Genomic DNA, 19,635 nt, shown 5'->3' with positions numbered 1-19,635 from the left:
CCTTTAATCCCAGCACTTGGGAGGAAGAGGCAGGACAGTCTCTGTGAGTTTGAAGCCAGCCTGGTCTACAAACTGAGTTCCAGGACAGCCAGGGCTACACAGAGAAACCATGTCTGGAAAAACTAAAAGAAAAAAAAAAAAAGATTGACGAAGCTGGGCAAACCAGCTCATGCCTATTATCTTACCTTTTTGGAGGCTGAAACAGGAGAATTGCTGTAAATTCCACACCAGCCAGCCTGGACTGTGGAGATCTTTTTTTTTTTTTTTTTTTTAAAGACTATTCTTGGGTATATGTGTGCATGTGCACATGTCTGCCCAGGACCTAACAGAGTGCAGAAGACATCAGATCCCCTGGAGGTGGAGTTACAAGGTGCGTGGAACCGAACTCGGGTCCTCTGGGAAAGCAGCCAAAGTGCTCTCAGTGGATGAGCCATCTCTCCAGGCCCTACGACGTTAGGTCTCTTCAAGTGACTGGAGAAATAACTGGCTTACAATTCACTGAACACCTCATCTGTTCTTGAGTACCTCTGGAGGCAGGCAGCTCACCTCCTTACTGAGCTGCCCAGAGCCTGGCCAGGCTTCTAGAGGCCAGAGTCCCCTCCCAGGCATGGCTGTGGCCAGCTATTCCTCCTCACTCCTCAGTGTTCACACTGAGTCCTGTGTGCAGATAAATCTAGGCTTATCAAGGGGCATGCATAGGCTAGGCCTCCCCTTTGGCTGTTTGTGAGCCTTGAGAAGTGAGGTGGGACCACAGACTGCCCCCCTGCCATGCCGGCCAGCCACCCAGTTCTAATCACAGCCCCTCCCAGTGAATTTTGTGACCCCAATGAAATGGCCACCTCCAGGCCAGCTCCCATCTGTAGAACGGCGTGTGCAGAAGTCTATGCTCGCAAGTGTACTATGCGGTCAAGAGGCATTAGGCCTTGGTGAGTCACTTTTATTATAGCCCCCAGAATCTACAACAGGGAAGGGATTTATAACCCTTTTCTGGAGCCAGAAGAATTTGCACATCCACCAAACACCAGAAGGGGCTGTGGCAGATCTTCAGAGCAGTGTCCCAGGGCCTCTGCCCTTCCCTTTGGGCTCATGAGGCTGGGAGAGCTGGACCCCTCTCCCTCAGCATTTCTACCCAGGCTGCTCAGAGCTCTGCTCCTAGCCCCAGCCATCTGTTTTCCATGGTCATCTTGCCTCCCAGGAAAGGCAGTGATAATGCTGATGTAATATGAGAGAGCCTGGAGGGCCCTCACAAGTACATCTTCATGGCTTCATGTGTCATGGGGCAGTAGCGGGCATGTAGCTGGGCCAGCAGGGCCCTGGATGTGGCCTCTAGGTGTGTACCCTGACTTTTCTTGTTCCACACGTGAAGAGCGTAGGTGGCGTTGGTCAGCCGGGCCAGCTCCTTGGAGCTGATATCTTCAAAGTATTTCTTCCAGTTCTGCCAGGGGATGGGATAGAAGGCCTCAGAGGGGAGGGCAGTGACTCCTCGGCAGGAGTGGCTCTCTTTCAGGCTACGGGTGGAGCACCACTTCTTGAAGACGCGGGTAAGCAGTTGCGGGCCCTGGTGGCCCCAAATCCAGCCATTGTAGTTGGCCACAAAGTCTTGTATGCACAGCGCCAAGAACTCATGTTTGCGCTCGAAGGCCAGGAAGGCGCCATTGAGGATGTATTGGGACTGGGAGCCCATCGTGTTGGTCAGGTTCCTCAGGTTCCTGAGGACGATGAAGTCGGTGTCCAGGTAGATGCCACCAAACTTCCAGAGGAGCGCGATCCTGGAGGCATCGGACAGGACTGGGAACAGGTAGGGCTCCCACCTGCGCCGTGCCTTCAAGTACCAGGCTGCCAATGGCGTGCCCTGAAACAGCTCTTGCAGGTCCAGAGGTTGTATCAGGACGTTGGGGAAGCATCTCAGAAGAGAGACGCCAAGGTTCCGGGGCAGGCCTGTGCTGTTTCTAGGCAGCCCTTTCATAAGCACCACCACCTGGGACTCTGGGTGTGCCCTGGCGGCTGACTCCACAGAACACATGAACAGAAAGCTGGGATTGGTCTTGTCTGACGTCTCTAGGAAGAAGATGTTGCCTGGCGCAGGGGGGTTAGGGAAGGCCAGCTGGGGGCAGGGGATGTCCACTGGCAGGCTATACTGCCTTCCTGGGTCCTTGGGGGCACCCACAGTGTGCCAGTAGATCATGACGGAGATCAAGAACGTGAACTTGAAGCTGATAAGGATGAGGGCGAAGACCCGCTGTCTTGGGGTGCCCCTGAGCATCCACAGCAGGCAGTCAAGGGGCTTAGACATGGTCCCCTCCAGATCAGAGCAGGAGATGCCCATGAAGATTGGTTCTGTAAAACATGAGCATTCAGGTAGGCCAGCCTCGGGCATCCAGGACACTCAAGGAACATGTTTCCTGCCAACATCAGGGGATGCAACATCAGTTTCCAAAACCTAGGGTCTGTTGGACTGGAGAGGCATAAGCTGAACCCTGGCCGGCAGGCTGCATATCTGCAGACTAGGGTCTATGCAAGGTCTTTTTTGCCTTGTGTGGTAAACTTGTGAACACCTGGGGACTAGAACCGACATCCCTCACAGTGTGCAGCCAGAGTCTAGCATATGCAAGGACAGTCAGAAGCAAAAATTCTGCCACATAGCATCCTCTACCTGACCAAGCCTACCTCTCTTGGCCTCCTGGGGTGGTCCTTTGATCCCTCTGCTCCATGACCAGGCTGCTAAGTGCCTCAACCACATGAAGAACTAGGCTCAGGATTGCAGAGAGGTCTCAGTGGGTAAAACATACAACATGAGGACCTGAGGTAGGATCCTGGGAACCAGGAACCATGGGAAAGACAGGGACAGCAATATGTGTAACCCCAATCCTGGAGAGGTAGAGACAGAGTGATACTTGGGGCCATGTGCTCTTTTTTCTAAGGATTTATTCATTAAATACATATTATTCATTTATGTGCATGGGTGTTTTTCCCATTGCCTATTGAGGTTGTCAGATCCTGGAGTTACAGACAGTTGTGAGCTGCCATGTGGGTGCTGGGAATTGAACCTGGGCTCTCTGGAAGAGCCACCAGTGCTCTTAACTACCCTTTTATTTTATTTTATTTTTCTCCAGACAGGGTTTCTCTGTGTAGCCTTAGCTGTCCTGGACTCACTTTGTAGACCAGGCTGGCCCCAAAGTCACAGGGATCTGCCAGCCTCAGCCTCCTGAGTGCTGGAATTAAAGGCGTGCGCCACCCCACCCAGTTATTCTTTTATTTTTTTTAAATATTTATTTGTTACATATACAGTGTTCTGCCTGCCAGGAAAAGGCATCAGGTCACATGATAGATGGTTGTGAGCCACCATGTGGTTGCTGGGAATTGAACTCAGGACCTGTGGAAGAGCAGTCAGTGCTCTTAACCTCTGAGCCATCTCTCCAACCCCACCTGGAAGACTTTTTTAAGTTGGTCTTAGGATGGCCTTGAATTCACTATATAGACCAACCAGTCACTATATAGACTATTTGACTGATGATCCCCCTGCCTCAGTTTCTCAAGGGCTGAGATTGCAACTATGCCCCCACCACGCCCTAGTTCACGCATTTGCTCTTTCCATAAATACCGGCCGTCTAACCAGCAGCACCTCGCACACACCCCGCTAAACCCTTACAGGCAGCTGACAGGGGTCAGTCCTCATCTCTGCCTTAAGGATAAGGAAATAGGGGCCTGAAGAGATGGCTCAGTGATTAAGAGCACTGTCTGCTCTTCCAGAGGTCCTGAGTTCAGTTCCCAGCAACCACATGGTGGCTCACAGCCATCTATAATGTCATCTGATGATGCATACTGTATACATAATAAATAAATCTTTTTTTAAAAAAAAAAGGATAAGTCTATATTGCTCGTGCTGTCCCCAGGTAGAAAGTAGCAGGATGTGGATGAGGGGTGTGTGTGTGTGTGTGTGTGCGCGCGCGCGCGTGCATGTCTATGCTCTCACCACATTACCTCTTCCTGGGGAGAGAGCTGGTCCTGGAAGGAGGTGGCCAAAAGGGCGCCTGGTTCACTGGTGAAACTCAGCCCTATAACCAGATATTAACAGCAGCCCTGGCCCTGGGTCACAGCATCCCTGCTGTATGTTCCAAGTTGCATTCACACCCCTCAGGCCCTTGGCTACTCCAGGGGACAGCTGCATCTTTTGTCTTGCTTTTCCCTTCATAGAGTTTCTCTGGGTAGCCTTGGCTGTCCTAGAACTCACTCAGTGGAGAAGGCTGCCCTCGAACTCACAGAGATCCACCTGCCTTTAGCGGAAGGAGGTCAAAGGACCAGACACAGGAGGTGGGTGCTTCGGGGAGCTGAGACTCGAGTCCCAGGACTCTTGGGATCTGCTTTCCCAGGGGAGAGATTAGGAGTAGGAGCCACTTGGATGGACTCTCTCCAGGTTAAAGAGTTACTGACCAGCCTGGGCAGTCCATGGTGAGGAGGTGGAGGTTCTAGCAGCCTGCAGGCATCCTGGATATGTGCACTGGGTTAGGAGGTAATCTTCTGTGCCAACAGGAATATGGCCTGTCTTCTGATGCTCAGGCCTGCCAGCCCACCTGGGAAAGATGGAAGGTAGAAAGTGTCAGACAGTTAAGGTAGAAAGTGTCAGACAGTTAATGGCCGTCAGCAGCTAGACCCTTCCCGGCTAGAAGGGCAAGTTGGTCAGCAATTTTGGCTTTCAGAGTCCTGCCCTGTTGCCAAACTGAACACATTAGCCTATGTTGAGGCCTGGGTAAGCATTGTCTGAGACAGAGGGACAATACAATAGACCAGAACTCCCTGGGTGAAATGGCTCTTGGGCCAGTCAAATGGAGAAGGGAGTGACCAGTGGGAGCCTTGAACCTCTGTGAGCACCACAGGCTGGAAGGGCTGTGGGAGGAACCGAAGAAAGCAGCTCATACACTTGATCCCAGAGATGAGAGGCAGGAGGACCACTACAAGTTCCAGGCCAGCCTGGGCTACCTAGTGAGAGGCTTTGTCTCAAAAGCCAAGAACCATACATTAACAAGATGAAATAAACTCAGAGCTGGACACAGTGACTGGGTTGCAGGATTGGGAGACATTTGAGTTCACACACAAGTTTGGGACCAGCTTGGGTAACATAGCCAGATGCTATTTAAAAGAAAACAGCTGGGCATAGTGACACATGCTTTTAATCTCAGCACTTAATAAGCAGAGGTGTCTGGGCCCACTGGACAATCAACTGGGACCCTCGGACCCTTGGGAGAGAACAGGGGACAAGAGACACGAAGAACAGACAGCAAGTCAAGGGGTCTGATCAAGCTGACACCGTTTATTTTTTCACAGGCTGTTTATATAGTCAGTAAGCAGGAACTTGGGAGGGGGAGCAGGGTGAACTTTGGCAGCAGGCGTCCAGGATGTTTAGCAGGGTAAAGGAGTTATCTGTTGTACCTAAACTCTCTGTCCTATTTTCTTTTTTCTCTTTAATATTTATTCATTCACTATTTATACAGTATTCAGAGGGCACCAGATTTCATTACAAATGGTTCTGAACCACCATGTGGTTGCTTGGAATTAACTCAGGACCTTTGGAATTAACTCAGTGCTCTTAACCTCTGAACCATCTCTCCAGCCCCTCTGTCCTATTTTCTAAGAAGCTAGTTTATGCAGGCGGTGGAAACTTACTGAGGGCAGCTGGGTTTCTGAAAAGTGTCTTGGGGGAGAGAAAGAAGTCACAAGGCTGTTTGGTCCAGGTCCACTAATCGTTTTGAGCCAAGGTCCAAGGTCTATGTCCAGCCTGGTTAGGGCCTTGACTCCCCACACAGGGGCAGGTGGATCTCTGAATTCAAGGCCAACCTAGTCTCAAACAGAGGAATTTCCAGGACAGCCAAGGCTACACAGAGAAAGCCTGTCTGGAAAACTAAACCAAATCAAACAACGAAACAAAAAATGTTTTCATCACTAGAAAGACAAGGTTAAGAGGATCTAGGGTATCCTAGGCTATATAGCAAAGTCGAAGCCAGCCTGGGCTACATGAGACCCTAACTATAACAACAGCAACAGTAACAAAAAACCCAACCCAGATGACATCATGGCCTTGCACAGACCCTAAAAAATGTGAAGATGTCAGTTCCCCGACAGCCTTGTGTGTGCCTTACACCCCTGATTTCACACCTCCTTCCCCCTAGTTCCTGACCTATCTAAGCCATGTTCTGTCTCTTGAGTCTCTCAGGACTCACAAGGTCACCTCAGCATCTGGATAACTTCCCACCCTTTCTGTCCGGATGGCTCGGTCCCATAACTTACCCTCATGCCTCAAACCCCCAACTCCAGAGTTGCCTGCCTTCTATCTTCGTTTATTCTGCCTAGTATTTAACCCAACATACTGTGCTTGTTTAGGTAATTTACTTAGAAATAGCCCAGTGTGGTGGTGGTTTGAAAGACAATGATCCCCCCCCATAGGCCCATAGGGAATGGCACTGTTAGGAGGTGTGGCCTTGTTGGGGTGTGTCACTGGAGGCGGGCTTTGAGGCCTCCGATGCTCAAGCCACACCCAGTTTGGCAGTCTCTTCCTGCTGCCTGAGGAGCCATATGTAGAGGCAGCTCCTTCTCCAGCACCATGCCTGATTGTGTGCCACCATGACCATAACGGCCGACATCCCTGGAACTGTTAGCCAGTCCCAATTAAATGTTTTCCTTTATAAGAGTTGCGATGGCCATGCTGGAGAGATGGCTCAGTGGTTAAGAACTCTGACTGCGGCTGGAGGGATGGCTCAGTGGTTAAAGAGCACTGTCTGCTCTTCCAGAGGTCCTGAGTTCAATTCCCAGCAACCACATGGCCCACAACCATCTATAAAGGGACCTGATACCGTCTTTTGGCTGGCAGGTGTACAGGCAGACAGAGCACTCATACATTAAAAAGAAATACATAAAAAGAGTTGTCAGGCTGGAGAGATGGCTCAGAGGTTAAGAGCATTGGCTTGTTCTTTCAAAGGTCCTGAGTTCAATTCCCAGCAACCACATGGCGGCTCACAACCATCTACAATGAGATCTGATGCCCTCTTCTGGTGTGCAGGCATACATGCAAGTACATACCGTATACATAATAAATAAATAAGTAAATCTTAAAAAAAAAAAAAAAGTGTGTGCCACCACACTTAGCTTTTTGAAAAAAAAAAAAGAGTTGTCACGGTCATGGTGTCCCTTCACAGCAATAAAACCCTAAGACACCCAACAAGGATAGTTATGTTGGGGCTTTTTGTTTTGTTTTGTTTTTTCGAGACAGGGTCTCTCTGTGTAGCCTTGGCTGTCCTGGACTCACTTTGTAGACCAGGCTGGCCTCGAACTCACAGCGATCTGCCTGCCTCTGCCTCCCGAGTGCTGGGATTAAAGGTGTGCGCCACCACGCCTGGCTTATGTTGTTTTGTGGGGGGGGGGGGTTGTTATTTTTTGCTTTTTGAGGTAGGGTTTCTCTGTGGCGTCCTGGCTGTCTTGGACTCACTTTGTAGACCATCACTCAAACTCACAGAGATCCACCTGCCTCTGCTCCCGAGTGCTGGGATTAAAGGCGTGTGCTGTCTCCACTTCCACCATGCCGCGGGGTCATAATCAGTTTTAACCCAGTGGAAGACAGATAAGTGGATGTATAGACAGCCATCACAATGCACTCCTGAGTATTTGGGGCCCTGAGTCCTGGGATGTCCTGACTCTGCCATGCATTTTGGTGGAGGCCAGGCCTGAAGTGAGGTTGGATGTGCCTGACCACAGCTTGAGGTGCCAGACTTTTGGTGTCAAGAGCTAAAGACCCAGAAATAGAAGTTACGTACTGGGCTATGTTGGCCACCGCTCAGTACCCATCTGACCTCAGATTCAGAGGATGCTCCCGTCCTTCCTGGGTAGGCCTTGCAACTGAACCCCAAGTCCTGAACCTTTCTACGATTCACTGCAGAAACACAGGCTGGCAGAGACAGAGCCTGGCACCAGTCCCAGCACTGTTTGCCAACCTGAGTGCGAATCCTTAGTGGCTGTCCCGCCATCTGTTTTCCTGTCTGACCGTGAGCTAAGACAGTGTAACGGGGATGGTCGGATGTGGCCCACACTGAACCCCCATAGATCCCGTCTCTGGGCTGAGTGCCAACAGAATGGATCACATAAAACTGGTGCTGAGCCAATGAAGGGTCAGATGTTCTGATGGGGATACAGGTACCAGAAGAACTGAGGCTTCCTATATGTGGTACCTTACTATGCCCCCTCCCCAGGCCTCTGGAGAAAGGACTTGTCCAAGGGTTCTCATAAGATAGAAGACACAGAAGACTCTGTTCAACAACCAAGCTGGGTCTCTTGGGGACACACTTAGGAGAACCAAGGACATGGAGCCTGAGGAGCTGAGTCCCAGGGGTTTGTGTAGTGGGAGGCCCAGGAGGTCCATGCAAAGTGGGATGGGTGTGTGTGTGTGTGTGTGTGTGTGTGTGTGTGTGTGTGTGTGTGTGTCAAAGAGGTGGCCCCATCAGTGAGCATGGATAAGTCTCTAGGGTTTCCAGGCCACGAAAGTCAGGCTGGGTTGGGGTGAGTCCCACTGGCCTTATGACATGTGGCTCCACGTGTGGCAAGACTGAGCCCCAGGTCGGGTGGAGATTCAAAACCTTACCAGCTTAGAAAACATGATTTAAGTCTCAGGCCCTGCCTCAAAGTCAGGCCTCCATGGACAACAAGGACAGGTGGGTTTTTGTCAGTTATCTGTGTAGGAGAAGAAGGGCTGGGAAAAGAGAGCCACTGGGGCAATCTCTAAGGTTACAAGGGGCTGGAGAGCTGGCTCAGTGGTTAAGAGCACTGGCTGCTTTCCAGAATCCCTGAGTTCAATTCCCAGCACCCACATGGCGGCTCACAACTGCCTGTAACTCCAGTTCCAGGGGATCTGACACCCTCTCACAGATATACAAGCAGGCAAAACACCAATGCAAATAAAACATGTGAGAGAGAGAGAGAGAGAGAGAGAGAGAGAGAGAGAGAGAGAGAGAGAGACCTAATGGTCTTCTTATTTCCAAGTTGAGCAATTTGGCTGTGTTTGGCCTTTCACCTCTTTTTTACTATCCCCCAGCTCTCAAGAGTCAGCCAGGAGTGGTGGCACACGCCTTTAATCCCAACACTGAGGAGGCAGAGGCAGGTGGATCTCTGTGAGTTCAAGGCCAGCCTGGTCTACAAAGCCAGGCCAGGACTACAAGAGAAACCCTATTTCAAAAAATCAACACACACACACACACACACACACACACACACACACACACAAGGAATTGTCAGAGCACATAATCTCCAATCTGAGGTCACACTTGCTTCTTCCAGTGCAGTCAAGTCACCTGCCTGAGCCTCAGGTCCCTTGCCCGTGCGGTAGGGTCTGTGTCATCAGCACCAGGGCTCCAGGCAGCATCTATAAAACCCAGGATTCCATCTCCAGCACTGTACAAACCACTTGGGAGGTAGAGGCAGGAAGATGAGACGTTCAAGGTCATCTTTGCCTGCATAATAGCAAAGCTGAGGTTGATACCCTGCCTTTAAAAAAAATGGGGGATGCGAGTGGGGGAGCAAGCAATGTGTCTGACAGGCAGTTGTGAGCCACCTGAAGTGGGACGGAATCCAGGTCCCCTGGAAGAACACCATGTGCTTTTAACTGCTGAGCCACCTCTCCAGCACCAAGAAAATGGTAAAAAAAGATAAGAAAAAGAAAAAAAGCATAAATAAATAAATAAATAATTCTCCAATGTGGCCACTTTTGGAAGAGGGTTGAAGAGATGCAGCTACTCCTCGCCCCAATCTATCTTCAGGGTCCGGAAGTGAGGTTGAGGTCTAAGTACAAGCCAGAGTCATGCCTAGCCCAGCAGCTGTCAGTCACCGTGCAGCCCTGTCTACTGACGAGCATCCAGGCTCTTCTGTGAGGTGGGCTAACAAGCCTTGGCTCTCTCTGGGCACGTTTGCCTCTGTCTGAACCTGGCTCGAGAACTTCTCCTCACCCAGCACCGTCTCCTGGAGGGAATTCGTTTCCTGGGGTTCATTGCAACTGTTACTACCATACCTCACCTCACCACCTGAGGATGCAAGCAAGAGCATTTTGAACTTCCCAAGAACACTCTCCCTGTTCCTCCCAGGGTCACTCCTGTCCTGTACTGGATTTGCAGTTCACTTCCTTTTGTTTTGTTTTGTTTGAGACAAGGTCTCCCTACATAGCTCTGGCTGTCCTGGAACTTACTCTATAGACCAGGCTGGCCTTGAACTCACAGAGATCTGCCTGCCTCCTGTTGTTTTTTAAATTACCAGTATTTTTAGTATTATTAGTGTGTCCGGCAGCAATCAATTAAGACACTGACATTTGTTATATTTTAAAATAGCCTTAGTCAACCTGGGGCAGGGCAGATATTAATCCTCTACCTCCCATAGTGGGGCAGACATAGGATCCCTGCCTCAATCCCATGCCGTCTGTTTTTAGTAATTTTTATCAAGCTACTTCCCACCCTTAATCCCAAATACTTGTAAATGTTCTTCATCTGGGCTGATTCTCCATCCACGCCGGCCATGTGCTTCTCCTCCAGCTCACCCATGGCGGCCTTCCTCTCTTCCCTTCAGTCAAGATGGCTCAATCTCCTCACCCACATGAACAAATTAATCAACATACACCTAAGGGTGGGGAGCTCGTTTGCCGAGCTCATGCACAATTAAAATATGATTAATAGTAGTAATAACAGGCAACAGGGCAGGGAGATGACTCATCAGGCATAAGCAACTCTATAGCATTGTCCTCTGATCTTCACACAATGTGAAGACACACCTAATCAGCAATCATTTTAAAAACAAAATACATGCAAGGGCAAGTTAGCTCAGTGGCAGAGCACATTCCTAGCATGCACAAGTGGGGGGGGGGGAAAGGACATTACGGCTCCTAGGTATAGTTGGGAAGGTTTTTTATTGTAGCTATGAGGGAGGGAACGGTCAGAAGCATCTGGAAGCCTCTGGACTGAACGCGGCCCATGTAGATGAGAGGAAGAGGCGGGGGGCCAGTGGACCCAGTGAGAAGCCGAGGAGCAGGAGAAGATCAGGACCAGGAGACGTCATGGCTACAATGGCTGGTTCATCTGGGACCAGAAGCCACAGGAAGGGGAGTGAAGCCCAGCCCTGGGCTGGAGGTTTATGGTGGGGGCTGCTGGCGACGTGCTGGGAGGACCACAGCGACCCAGTGGCCTCTGTGTGGGTTTTGTAGGACCTGACAATGCCCAAAGCCTTAGGTTCAAGCCAGTATCAAACAAATGACTAAAGTGGGCAGAAGTGTGGACAGCAGAGGCTAGGGAGCGGAGGGAGGGAGGAACAGGGCAGGGAGGGGCGATGGGTGGAGTAGCAGCAGGTATGCAGACAGCCGACTCAGCCTGAACTTGGCTGTGATGTCTACAGCAGGCGTCCTGACCACAGCTGAAAAAAATACACATTTCACACTGGCACAGAGAGGGAGTCTGAGGAATTTCAAATGCTAATTCCTCTGCCAGCTTGTATTCAGGTAACAAACAGCCACAGCTGCTGCCCCCTGAACAAACCCTACTGATAATGCCCCACAATTTAAGTTGTAATCTTTTTTTGTTGTTGTTATTGTTGTTTGTTTTTCAAGACAAGGTTTCTCTGTGTAGTGTTGGCTGTCTTGGAATTCACTCTGTAGACCAGGCTGGCCTCCAACTCACAGAGATCCACCTGCCTCTGCCTCCTGAGGGCTGGGATTAGAGATGTGAGGCACCACCCTCCTGCTCAATTTGCAAATTTTGTTGTTGTTTTGTCTTTTTCCGAGACAGTCTCCCTGTGTAGCCTTGGCTGTCCAGGACTCGCTTTGTAAACCAGGCTGGCCTTGAACTCACAGAGATCCGCCTGTCTTTGCCTCCCTGAGTGCTGGGACTACAGGCGTGGGCCACTGTACCCAGATCAATTTGTAATCTTTTTTTGTTTGTTTGTTTGTTTTGTTTGTTTGTTTTTGGAGACAGGGTTTCTCTGGGTAACAGAGCTCTGGCTGTCTTGTACTCACTTTGTAGACTAGACTGGCCTCAAACTCACAGAGATCTGCATGCCTCTACCTCCTGAGTGCTGGGATTAAAGGCGTAAACCACCACCACCTGGCTCAATTTGTAATTTTTTTTAAACTTAAAAAAAAAAAGATTTATTTATTATTATGTATACAGTGCTGTCTATATGTACACCTGCAGGCCAGAAGAGGGCTTCAGATCACGTTATAGATGGTTATAGGCCACCATATGGTTGGTGGGAATTGAACTCAGGACCTCTGGAAGAGCAGTCACTGCTCCTAACCTCTGAACTATCCATCCAGCCCCTCAATTTGTAATCTTAAGAAGTGTTGAAACCAAGGCACAGCTGGGAAATGGAAATGCTGGGTGGGGTTCAGAGGTCATTTGCCAGCTGAGAGGGGTCATTCTCCTCAGACTGTCCTGGAGCAGGGGCTTACTGTCACTGTCATGAAAAAAGGCCGGGTCCTGAGTTTCAAGTTCTGTCTCAAAAGCAGCTGAGGGTAACAAGACTCTGGCCCTTGTGGGGCTACCTCCAGGGACTTCTGGAAGGAGCAAAGGAACACTACTGACACCTGGATAGGTACTCCTGAAGTGGGGGACCCCCATCTCTGTCCTGCCCTCTCCTCCTCTTTTTTCCTCATTCCTCACACCCCACCCCCACTATCGGCACTGAATTTTAAAGCCCCTCACTTCTGCCTGTAGCGAGGCACCACACAATGGCTTCGGCTCTTTGTTCTCTAAGCTCTTCTTTGGCTCATTTCCCCTGGCAGGTGTGACCTCAGAGACTGTGACGTAGGCTGGAGTGAGCTTTGGGGGGGTGGGGGTGAGGGGTGGGGGGTGAGGATGTGGGGGGTGGCGAGCCTGGGCCCAGGGCAGGGCTGCAGGCTGGAGGGTGTGCAGACCTCAGAAAGGAAGGAAGGGCGTCTCCCAGCCCTGCAGGTAAGGCTCTGCCCAGATGGAAATGTGGGTCCCCAGGGAGAGAGAAAGCAAGGGACACCCACTCCCAAGAGGATCGCTGGGCTCCACCTCTTGAAATCTATCATTCACAAAGGCCAGAAGGGAACAGCCCCCTTGGGAGTGTTTCTCCATCCCTGGAGTGTTGGGGGGGCGGGGAAAGGGGGGGTCAACAGCTGCTGTCTCATGTGAGAGAGGGAGGACTCCAGAGATAGGAACCTGAAAAGGCCAGTCTAACCCTAGCAGGGGGCACTAAGGGAGCTCGGAAGATCCTTTATCTGAGGTGCAAAGCCTTGCCCTCCCCTGAGGAGTCCCATCTCCCCAGAAGGTGCTCAAAGCCAGTCCAAAGAGGGCTCTCTCAGCCCCTTTCTTCCAATTCCCGCCCCTCTCTCACTCCAGAGTACACAGCCTTTCTCCTACCTCCTGGCTTCCCTGGGGCTTCGGTCTGTTGTACTGACCAGCCAGCCCCTTCCTTCACTCTGGGCCTTCTGCAGAGCCCTTTTCTGGCTCTTTCCAGTGTGGTGTCTCTACATGCAGCTAAGGCTCTCCAAGAGCAAATGCACACACACACACACACACACACACACACACACACACACACACACACAGAGAGAGAGAGAGAGAGAGAGAGAGAGAGAGAAATTAAAAATAAACCACCTGCTCCTGGGACTCCGGCACTGCATAAAACTGGCACAGTGGTCTGTAGTCCAGCATTGGGGGGGGGGGGGAAGAGCAGGAGAACTGGAAGTTTAAGGCTACATAACATGCTAGAAACCAGTGTGTGCTATATGAGACTGCTTAAAACAAACTGGGAAAGAAAGAAAAAAGAAAAACAAAGAAGGAAAAACTGAGGTCCTTGGGCTGGGGATGCTCAGCTGTTAAGAACACTGGTTGCTCTCTCAGAGTATCCGGGTTTGATTCCCAGAAACCACACAGTGACTCAACTCTAGCTCAGGGTTTTATGTTTAATAAAAGAAAATGAGCCAGGCCATGGTGGCTCACGCCTTTAATCCCAGCACTCGGGAGGCCAAGGCAGGTGGATAGCTGTGAGTTCAAGGCCTGCCTGGTCTACAAAATGAGTCCAAGACAGCCAAGGCTACATAGAGAAACTCTGTCTCAAAAATAAACAAACAAACAAACAAATAAACAAATAAAAAGAAAATTATAAGAAGATATCAGAATGAGAGGGAGGGAGGAATGGGAGGCTACAAGGGATGGGATAACAATTGAGATATAATATGAATAAATTAATAAAATATATTTTAAAAAGAAGATATCAGATATTAGATTATATGCGGTTTATTAAGTGAGCATGGGGAGAGAAGAAATGGGGGAGGGGTACCCCAGAGAGAGAGACAGAGACAGAGGAAGAGAGAAAGGGGATAAGAGGTAAAAGAGGAGGTGGAGAGATGGCTCAGTGGTTAAGAGCACTGACTGCTCTTCCAGAAGTCCTGTGTTCAATTCCCAACAACCACATGGTAGCTCACAACCATCTATAATGAGATCTGGTGCCCTCTTCTAGTGTGCAGGACTACATGCAGGCAGAACACTGTATATGCAATAAATAAATCTTTTTTAAAAAGAGAGAGAGGTAAGAGAGGGGGAGAGAGAGAGGCAGGTCTGTTCTTTCATACACTTGGCATAGCCATGCCCCCTTGGCAGGTAGGCAATGACATCACCGGTAGGCAGACTGAAGCCGAATTCTAACATGGAGTCAGACTCCCTTTTTGACCTCTGAGGACACCTGGCATGGGTGCGGTGCACATACAAACAGGGAGACTGCTCATACATAGTCTTATAAATCTAAAGGCCCATACACAATAAAATAAATACATTCAAAAATCAAACCAAACAACGAAGAAAACCCCAGCTCTTGAAACACACATGTGTACCAGCACAAGTAGAAAAAGCAGAGTACATTAAGGATGATCATCAAAGGCCAGGCAAAGGGCAAAGCCCTGGTTGAAGAGCTCACATCTGCTCTTCGCTGCTCACTGCTTGACTCAGTGGTTTCATTTCTAGGGAAGACAGAGACACACACCAGAGCCTGAGAAAGTGTGCCAAGGCCGGTGCTTTGGCAGAGCCAGCTGGTGAGTCATTCTCACACAGACCAGCTAATTCTTCTCCAGGAAACCCTGGCCATGTATAAATGTATAAATGTATGCATTTATAAAAAATGTAACAGTGTCTAGGCAGATGTGGTGACACAAAAGAAAAAGTAACAGTATTTAAAAGATCCAAACGCCTTTCAAAACAAAAACCAGGCCAGTTGAGGAGGCTCGGTAAATAAAGATGTTACTTTGGACTGGGGCAACCCCTCTTCCACCTCTACCTGTTTTGGGATGATGTGGTAGGTCACGGTCGCCTCTAGAGATCCACCACTCTCCCCTCCCACGAGTCACAACCTTTCTCTGGGACTAATCCTATCAACCTAGACAGCTGCAAAGCCATAATTGATGGAAGGACACAAAACAAACTCCCTCCAGGATTTCCAAAAGAGGTCCCCTCTACTAAGCTGTTCCGGTAGGGGCCAGCCCCTGAGGCATTGGAGAAACATCCTCATCATCACCATCACCACCATCACCACCATCACCACCATCACCATCATCAACAACCACCAGGAGCCCGGGATTCCTTCTCCTCCTCCCAGTTCCTTGTGCTTTGGTCTTTGGTTTGACGACTCTATGGGATTTGTGCTAAGGAAGCTCACACTAAGCGGGTTTAGGGACCCGGGGAAAGTCTGAGGCTGGGGAGCGGGGAGCGCAGGGGCAGTTGTGCTAAACTGGATTCTCCATCCTAAGAAAGCAGAAAGGTCAGAGCGGTGCGGGGGAGGGGGCGATTAGGAGCCTGGTGGGGTTACAGCAGCTGAATAGCAGTGGATGTGAAAGAGTCGAGGGTCCGTACAGAGGAGGTTTTTAATCTCCAGCGGGCGAGAGGCTCCCTGGAATCTGCCAAGGAGATGAAAACTTCTAGTCCCAGATGACATACGAGGAAACTGAGGCAAGAGGGCTCTCTCTAACAGTGAGAGGGGTGTATAGGTAAATCTCCCAGTCTCAGCCTCTTCAAAACCCATCAGGCTTCCAATCCCACCTCATACGTTCTCATCTGAACAAGGGGAGAAGGGGGGTGTACAGATCCCGGGACCAAGCGCTGGGGCTGTGTCGCGAGCAGAGAGTTTACACTCTGAATCCGGAACGAAGGAGGCAGGCCAAGAGCAAGCGGTACGATTTAGCAAGAGAGGTTTATTAGCAATACAAAGGCAACTACAACAAAAGGCAGCGGCTAAGGCTCCAAGGCCAAGCCACCAATACCATTCCATTATACTCTTAAAACTATCCTAATTCTAATAGGAGTAGCATTTAGCATCTTATACTATCAATGTTCTGGGAGCTTATGCCATTAGGGTATACGACCTGATATCGCGAAGTTCTGCCAAACAGGTTCGCTGCTGCGACTTGAACCAGTTCTCGGGTTGTTATCTGACAGCATGTCTGTCTGCTCCGTCCGGGGAGAGCGCCCCGTCGGCTGGCCGCATTTCAGGTGATCATGGTGACAGAGAGAGAGAGAGAAAGAGAGAGAGAGAGAGAGAGAGAGAGAGAGAGAGAGAGAGAGAGAGAGAGAGAGAGAGAGCGCGAGAGAGAGCGCTGGCTGCTTCTTCCCGGGGTTTTTATACTAACTTAACCTTATCCTCTCTAGTTCACACATCTAGCTTTCTGCGGCACTCTTATCACCAACTTGCAGTCGTGGCTGCTCCTAGGTCAGAATTTACTACTAAGGTTTTATCTATCACTCACACATCTGGTCAGACGTTAGCTTTTTGGGCTGTCAGCTATTTTCTACGCTGGGCTTTGAAACAAGCCCTGACATGTAGCTGCTTCCTACACTGGGCTTTGAAACAAGCCGCCCTGACATGTTTATTACAGGCTGGCAGCTCCACACTACCTTTCCTTGCTCCCCAGTTTTTTTCAGGCTACCCCTTCCACCTGAAGACCCTTCCGCGTGCTCGGCGGGTCGGAAGCCAGAGCATCCGGAAAGTCCAGCGCGGACTTCCAAAGGTAATCCATTCCTCTCCTGGACGCGCCCCGCGGCGACCTTCCAGGTATCCGATGCGCCCAAGGTCGCGGAGCAGCGCTTTGGGATCCAGGCTTCGGATTCCCAGTTTACCTCCAGCCCTCCTGCACCTCACCCTCCGAGGGCTACCGGGGTTGCGGGAAGGAATTGTGGAGCCCTCGCCGGTCCAGACTAGGCCTTGCCACGCCGTGCTCAACTTTGGGGTGCGGCTCAGGTGCAGGCGTTGGCCGAGGGACCAAGGCGCGGAACTGGTGCGCGCACAATTGTCGCGTGTGGAACAGGTGGCCAGGCGGAGACCCGAGCCCTTGGTATCTCGCACCTCACCTCCCTGCCCGGCCTAGAGCCCGGGCGCCCCGAATCCCAACAAGGACAGCCCCGCCCCGCGCCAGCTACCCAAACCCAGAGCCCAAGTACCTGCGGTTCTAGCGGCGGCTGCCCGCTACTGCGGCACTGGAGGGTGGTGGCTTGAGCCAAGCGAACAGGAGCGCCGCCTCTCCAACTCTGGGCGGGGTCCGCCCGCCCTCCCCTGAGGGTCCCTTTGTGCCACCAGGGTCCCTTTTGCCTGCAGCTAGTCCTCACACCAGTCCAGGGGAGCGCGATTTGAGTAATTGCTAGCTGGTAGGCAACAAGTGTGAGCCGCCTCTGGGCCACCCAGGCTACGTGGCTCTCAAAGCTATGCTAATCCCGCGGGTACTCTCTCCAGCCCACTGTGCCCCGGAATTCCCAGCAAACCTCCTGCCTCAGCCTCCCAAGGCTCCGTTTTCTTTTTAACAAATGGGGGGAGGGACAGGCTAAAAGCGGGTGTGTTAGTTACTTAACATGTTCTGCAGTTGAGAAGGGGCGACATCGAGTCCAGACGACCGCCGCCGCTCAGCGTCTATTCCAAGTCCTGTCCCCTGGCCTGATACCATCCAGGCCCGGCTCACAGCATGGTGCTACTTAGTGGCAGAGTTTCCCCGGGGGCAGCTATCCTCTCCCGCTAGATGCCAATGCGCCCTCGCTGCCCGCCCACTTCATCTCTCTCACCAAGCAAACTGGTGTGCCTGGCAGTGAGAAAATGGAAAGCCCCTTGGACACTACCCAGCCCTTTGCCTTGCTCTAACGCTTTTCCAGAGCACCAGCCCCCACCTTGGAGGATCCTGTTCCTTCTGCCTCTTCCCGGACCACTCTAGTCTGTGCTCAGCACTCCCAGGGTTGACTTTTCTTTTGGATTTGTTAGACTGCAGCCCATTTTAGCCCACAAGCTTCAAACTTATGACAATCCTCTTGCCTACGCCTCTGGGATGACAGGCTTCTTCCATCGTAAAACACAAATAAAATAAATAAATAAACAAATAAACAAACAAGCCACAAATAAGGAGCCAAGGCAGTGGTGATGCATGCCTTTTTAATCCCAGAATTTGGGAGGCAAACACAGGCTGATCTCTGAGTTCGATTTCCAGGGTAAGTCAAGGTTACACAGTGAAACCTAGTCTTAAAACACCAAAAAATAGCCGGGCATGGTGGTGCATGCCTTTAATACCAGCACTGGGGAGGCAGAGATAGGTGGATCAGTGTGAGTTTGAGGCCAGCCTGATCTACAAAGTGAGTCCAGGACAGGCAAGGAAGGCTACACAGAGAAACCCTGCCTCGAAAAACCAAAAAGCAAAAAACAAACAAAAACTAACAAACAAACAAAAAACCAAAACCCTTAAATAAAGCCATGCATAGCACATTTATTTTTTTGTTTTGTTTTGTTTTCAAGATAGGGTCTCTCCATGTTAGCCTTGCTGTCCTAGATTCGCTTTGTAGACCAGGCTGGCCTCGAACTCACAGCGATCCACCTGCCTCTGCTTCGCGAGTGCTGGGATTAAAGGCGTGAGCCACCATGCCCGGCTGCATAGCACATTTAATCCCAGCACTTGGGAGCCAGGGGCAGGCAGGTGTCTGTGAGTTCGAGGCCAGCCTGGTCTACATAGTGAGTTCAAAGACAACTAGAGCTACCTAGTGAGACCTGTCACAAAGACAACAACACGCACAAACAGACCCTCAAACAAGGGTCTGGAAAGATGGCTAGACTGGATAAAGTGTATATCAGATAAACATGAGACTGAGTTTGCGTCCTTCCATCCATGTTAGGAAAAAAAAAAAGCTAGTCCCACAGTCCCAGCATGGTGCATCTACAATGTCATCCCTTGGGAGGTAGAACCTTGGAGCTTGCTGGCCAGTCATCTAGCTCACTCAGTGAACTCTCCAGGTTCATTGAGTTTCTGTCTGAAAACTAGCATGGACTCAGGAGGCAGAGGCAGGCAGAGCTCTGTGAGTTTGAAGCCAGCCTGGGCTATATATAGCTTTCCCTGCCAGGGCTACACAGTGAGGGGAAATGGGTGGCAATGTTGAAGACACTTCAGCACTTAAGAGTGTTTGTTGTTTTTCATGAGGAGCCACGTTCGTTTCCTAGAACCCACATCAGGAGGTTTACAACTGCCTGCAACTCTAGCTCTGTGAAATCTTATGGTTCTTTCTGGATTCTGAAGGCTTTTTTTTTTTAATCTTAAGAAAGCTGTTGGGTGGCCGGGCGGTGGTGGCGCACGCCTTTAATCCCAGC

General features: G+C 50.6%; 1 protein-coding gene across 3 annotated transcripts; it reads right to left on the bottom strand.

The window, feature by feature from the left end:
• Positions 1-922: 922 nt before the first annotated feature.
• Positions 923-17,624, bottom strand: A4GALT (alpha 1,4-galactosyltransferase (P1PK blood group)). 3 transcript variants are annotated; one of them, XM_084748390.1, is made up of 4 exons: positions 17,463-17,624; positions 16,391-16,502; positions 4,432-4,571; positions 923-2,402 (listed from the first exon to the last, which is right to left on the bottom strand). In XM_084748390.1, exon 4 carries the CDS (start codon positions 2,375-2,377, stop codon positions 1,244-1,246), a length of 1,134 nt encoding a protein of 377 aa, XP_084604516.1. In that variant the 5' UTR covers positions 2,378-2,402; positions 4,432-4,571; positions 16,391-16,502; positions 17,463-17,624; the 3' UTR covers positions 923-1,243. The 3 variants fall into 3 exon arrangements, with proteins under 3 accessions (XP_084604516.1, XP_084604515.1, XP_084604514.1); XM_084748389.1 differs by lacking the exon at positions 16,391-16,502; XM_084748388.1 differs by lacking the exons at positions 16,391-16,502; positions 17,463-17,624 and adding an exon at positions 10,495-10,871 and having other exon boundaries at positions 923-2,337.
• Between the last annotated feature and the right edge of the window lie 2,011 nt (positions 17,625-19,635).

The sequence above is a fragment of the Acomys minous genome (assembly GCF_964271855.1).
Source record: "Acomys minous genome assembly, chromosome: 12".
Taxonomy (NCBI): Eukaryota; Metazoa; Chordata; class Mammalia; order Rodentia; family Muridae; genus Acomys; species Acomys minous.
The sequence above is the reverse complement of the archived record's forward strand: the minus strand, read 5'-3'. Positions and strand labels throughout refer to the sequence as shown.

What these genes read in the sequence shown, in the direction of transcription:
- A4GALT (XM_084748388.1), bottom strand. Translation starts at nt 10,565, where the DNA reads ATGGGTGAGCTGGAGGAGAAGCACATGGCCGGCGTGGATGGAGAATCA. An exon ending in CAGATGAAGAACATTTACAA is followed by an intron (nt 4,572 to 10,494) that starts GTATTTGGGATT and finishes CATCTTTCCCAG; the next exon opens with GTGGGCTGGCAGGCCTGAGC. An exon ending in ACCATGGACTGCCCAGGCTG is followed by an intron (nt 2,338 to 4,431) that starts GTCAGTAACTCT and finishes CATGTTTTACAG; the next exon opens with AACCAATCTTCATGGGCATC.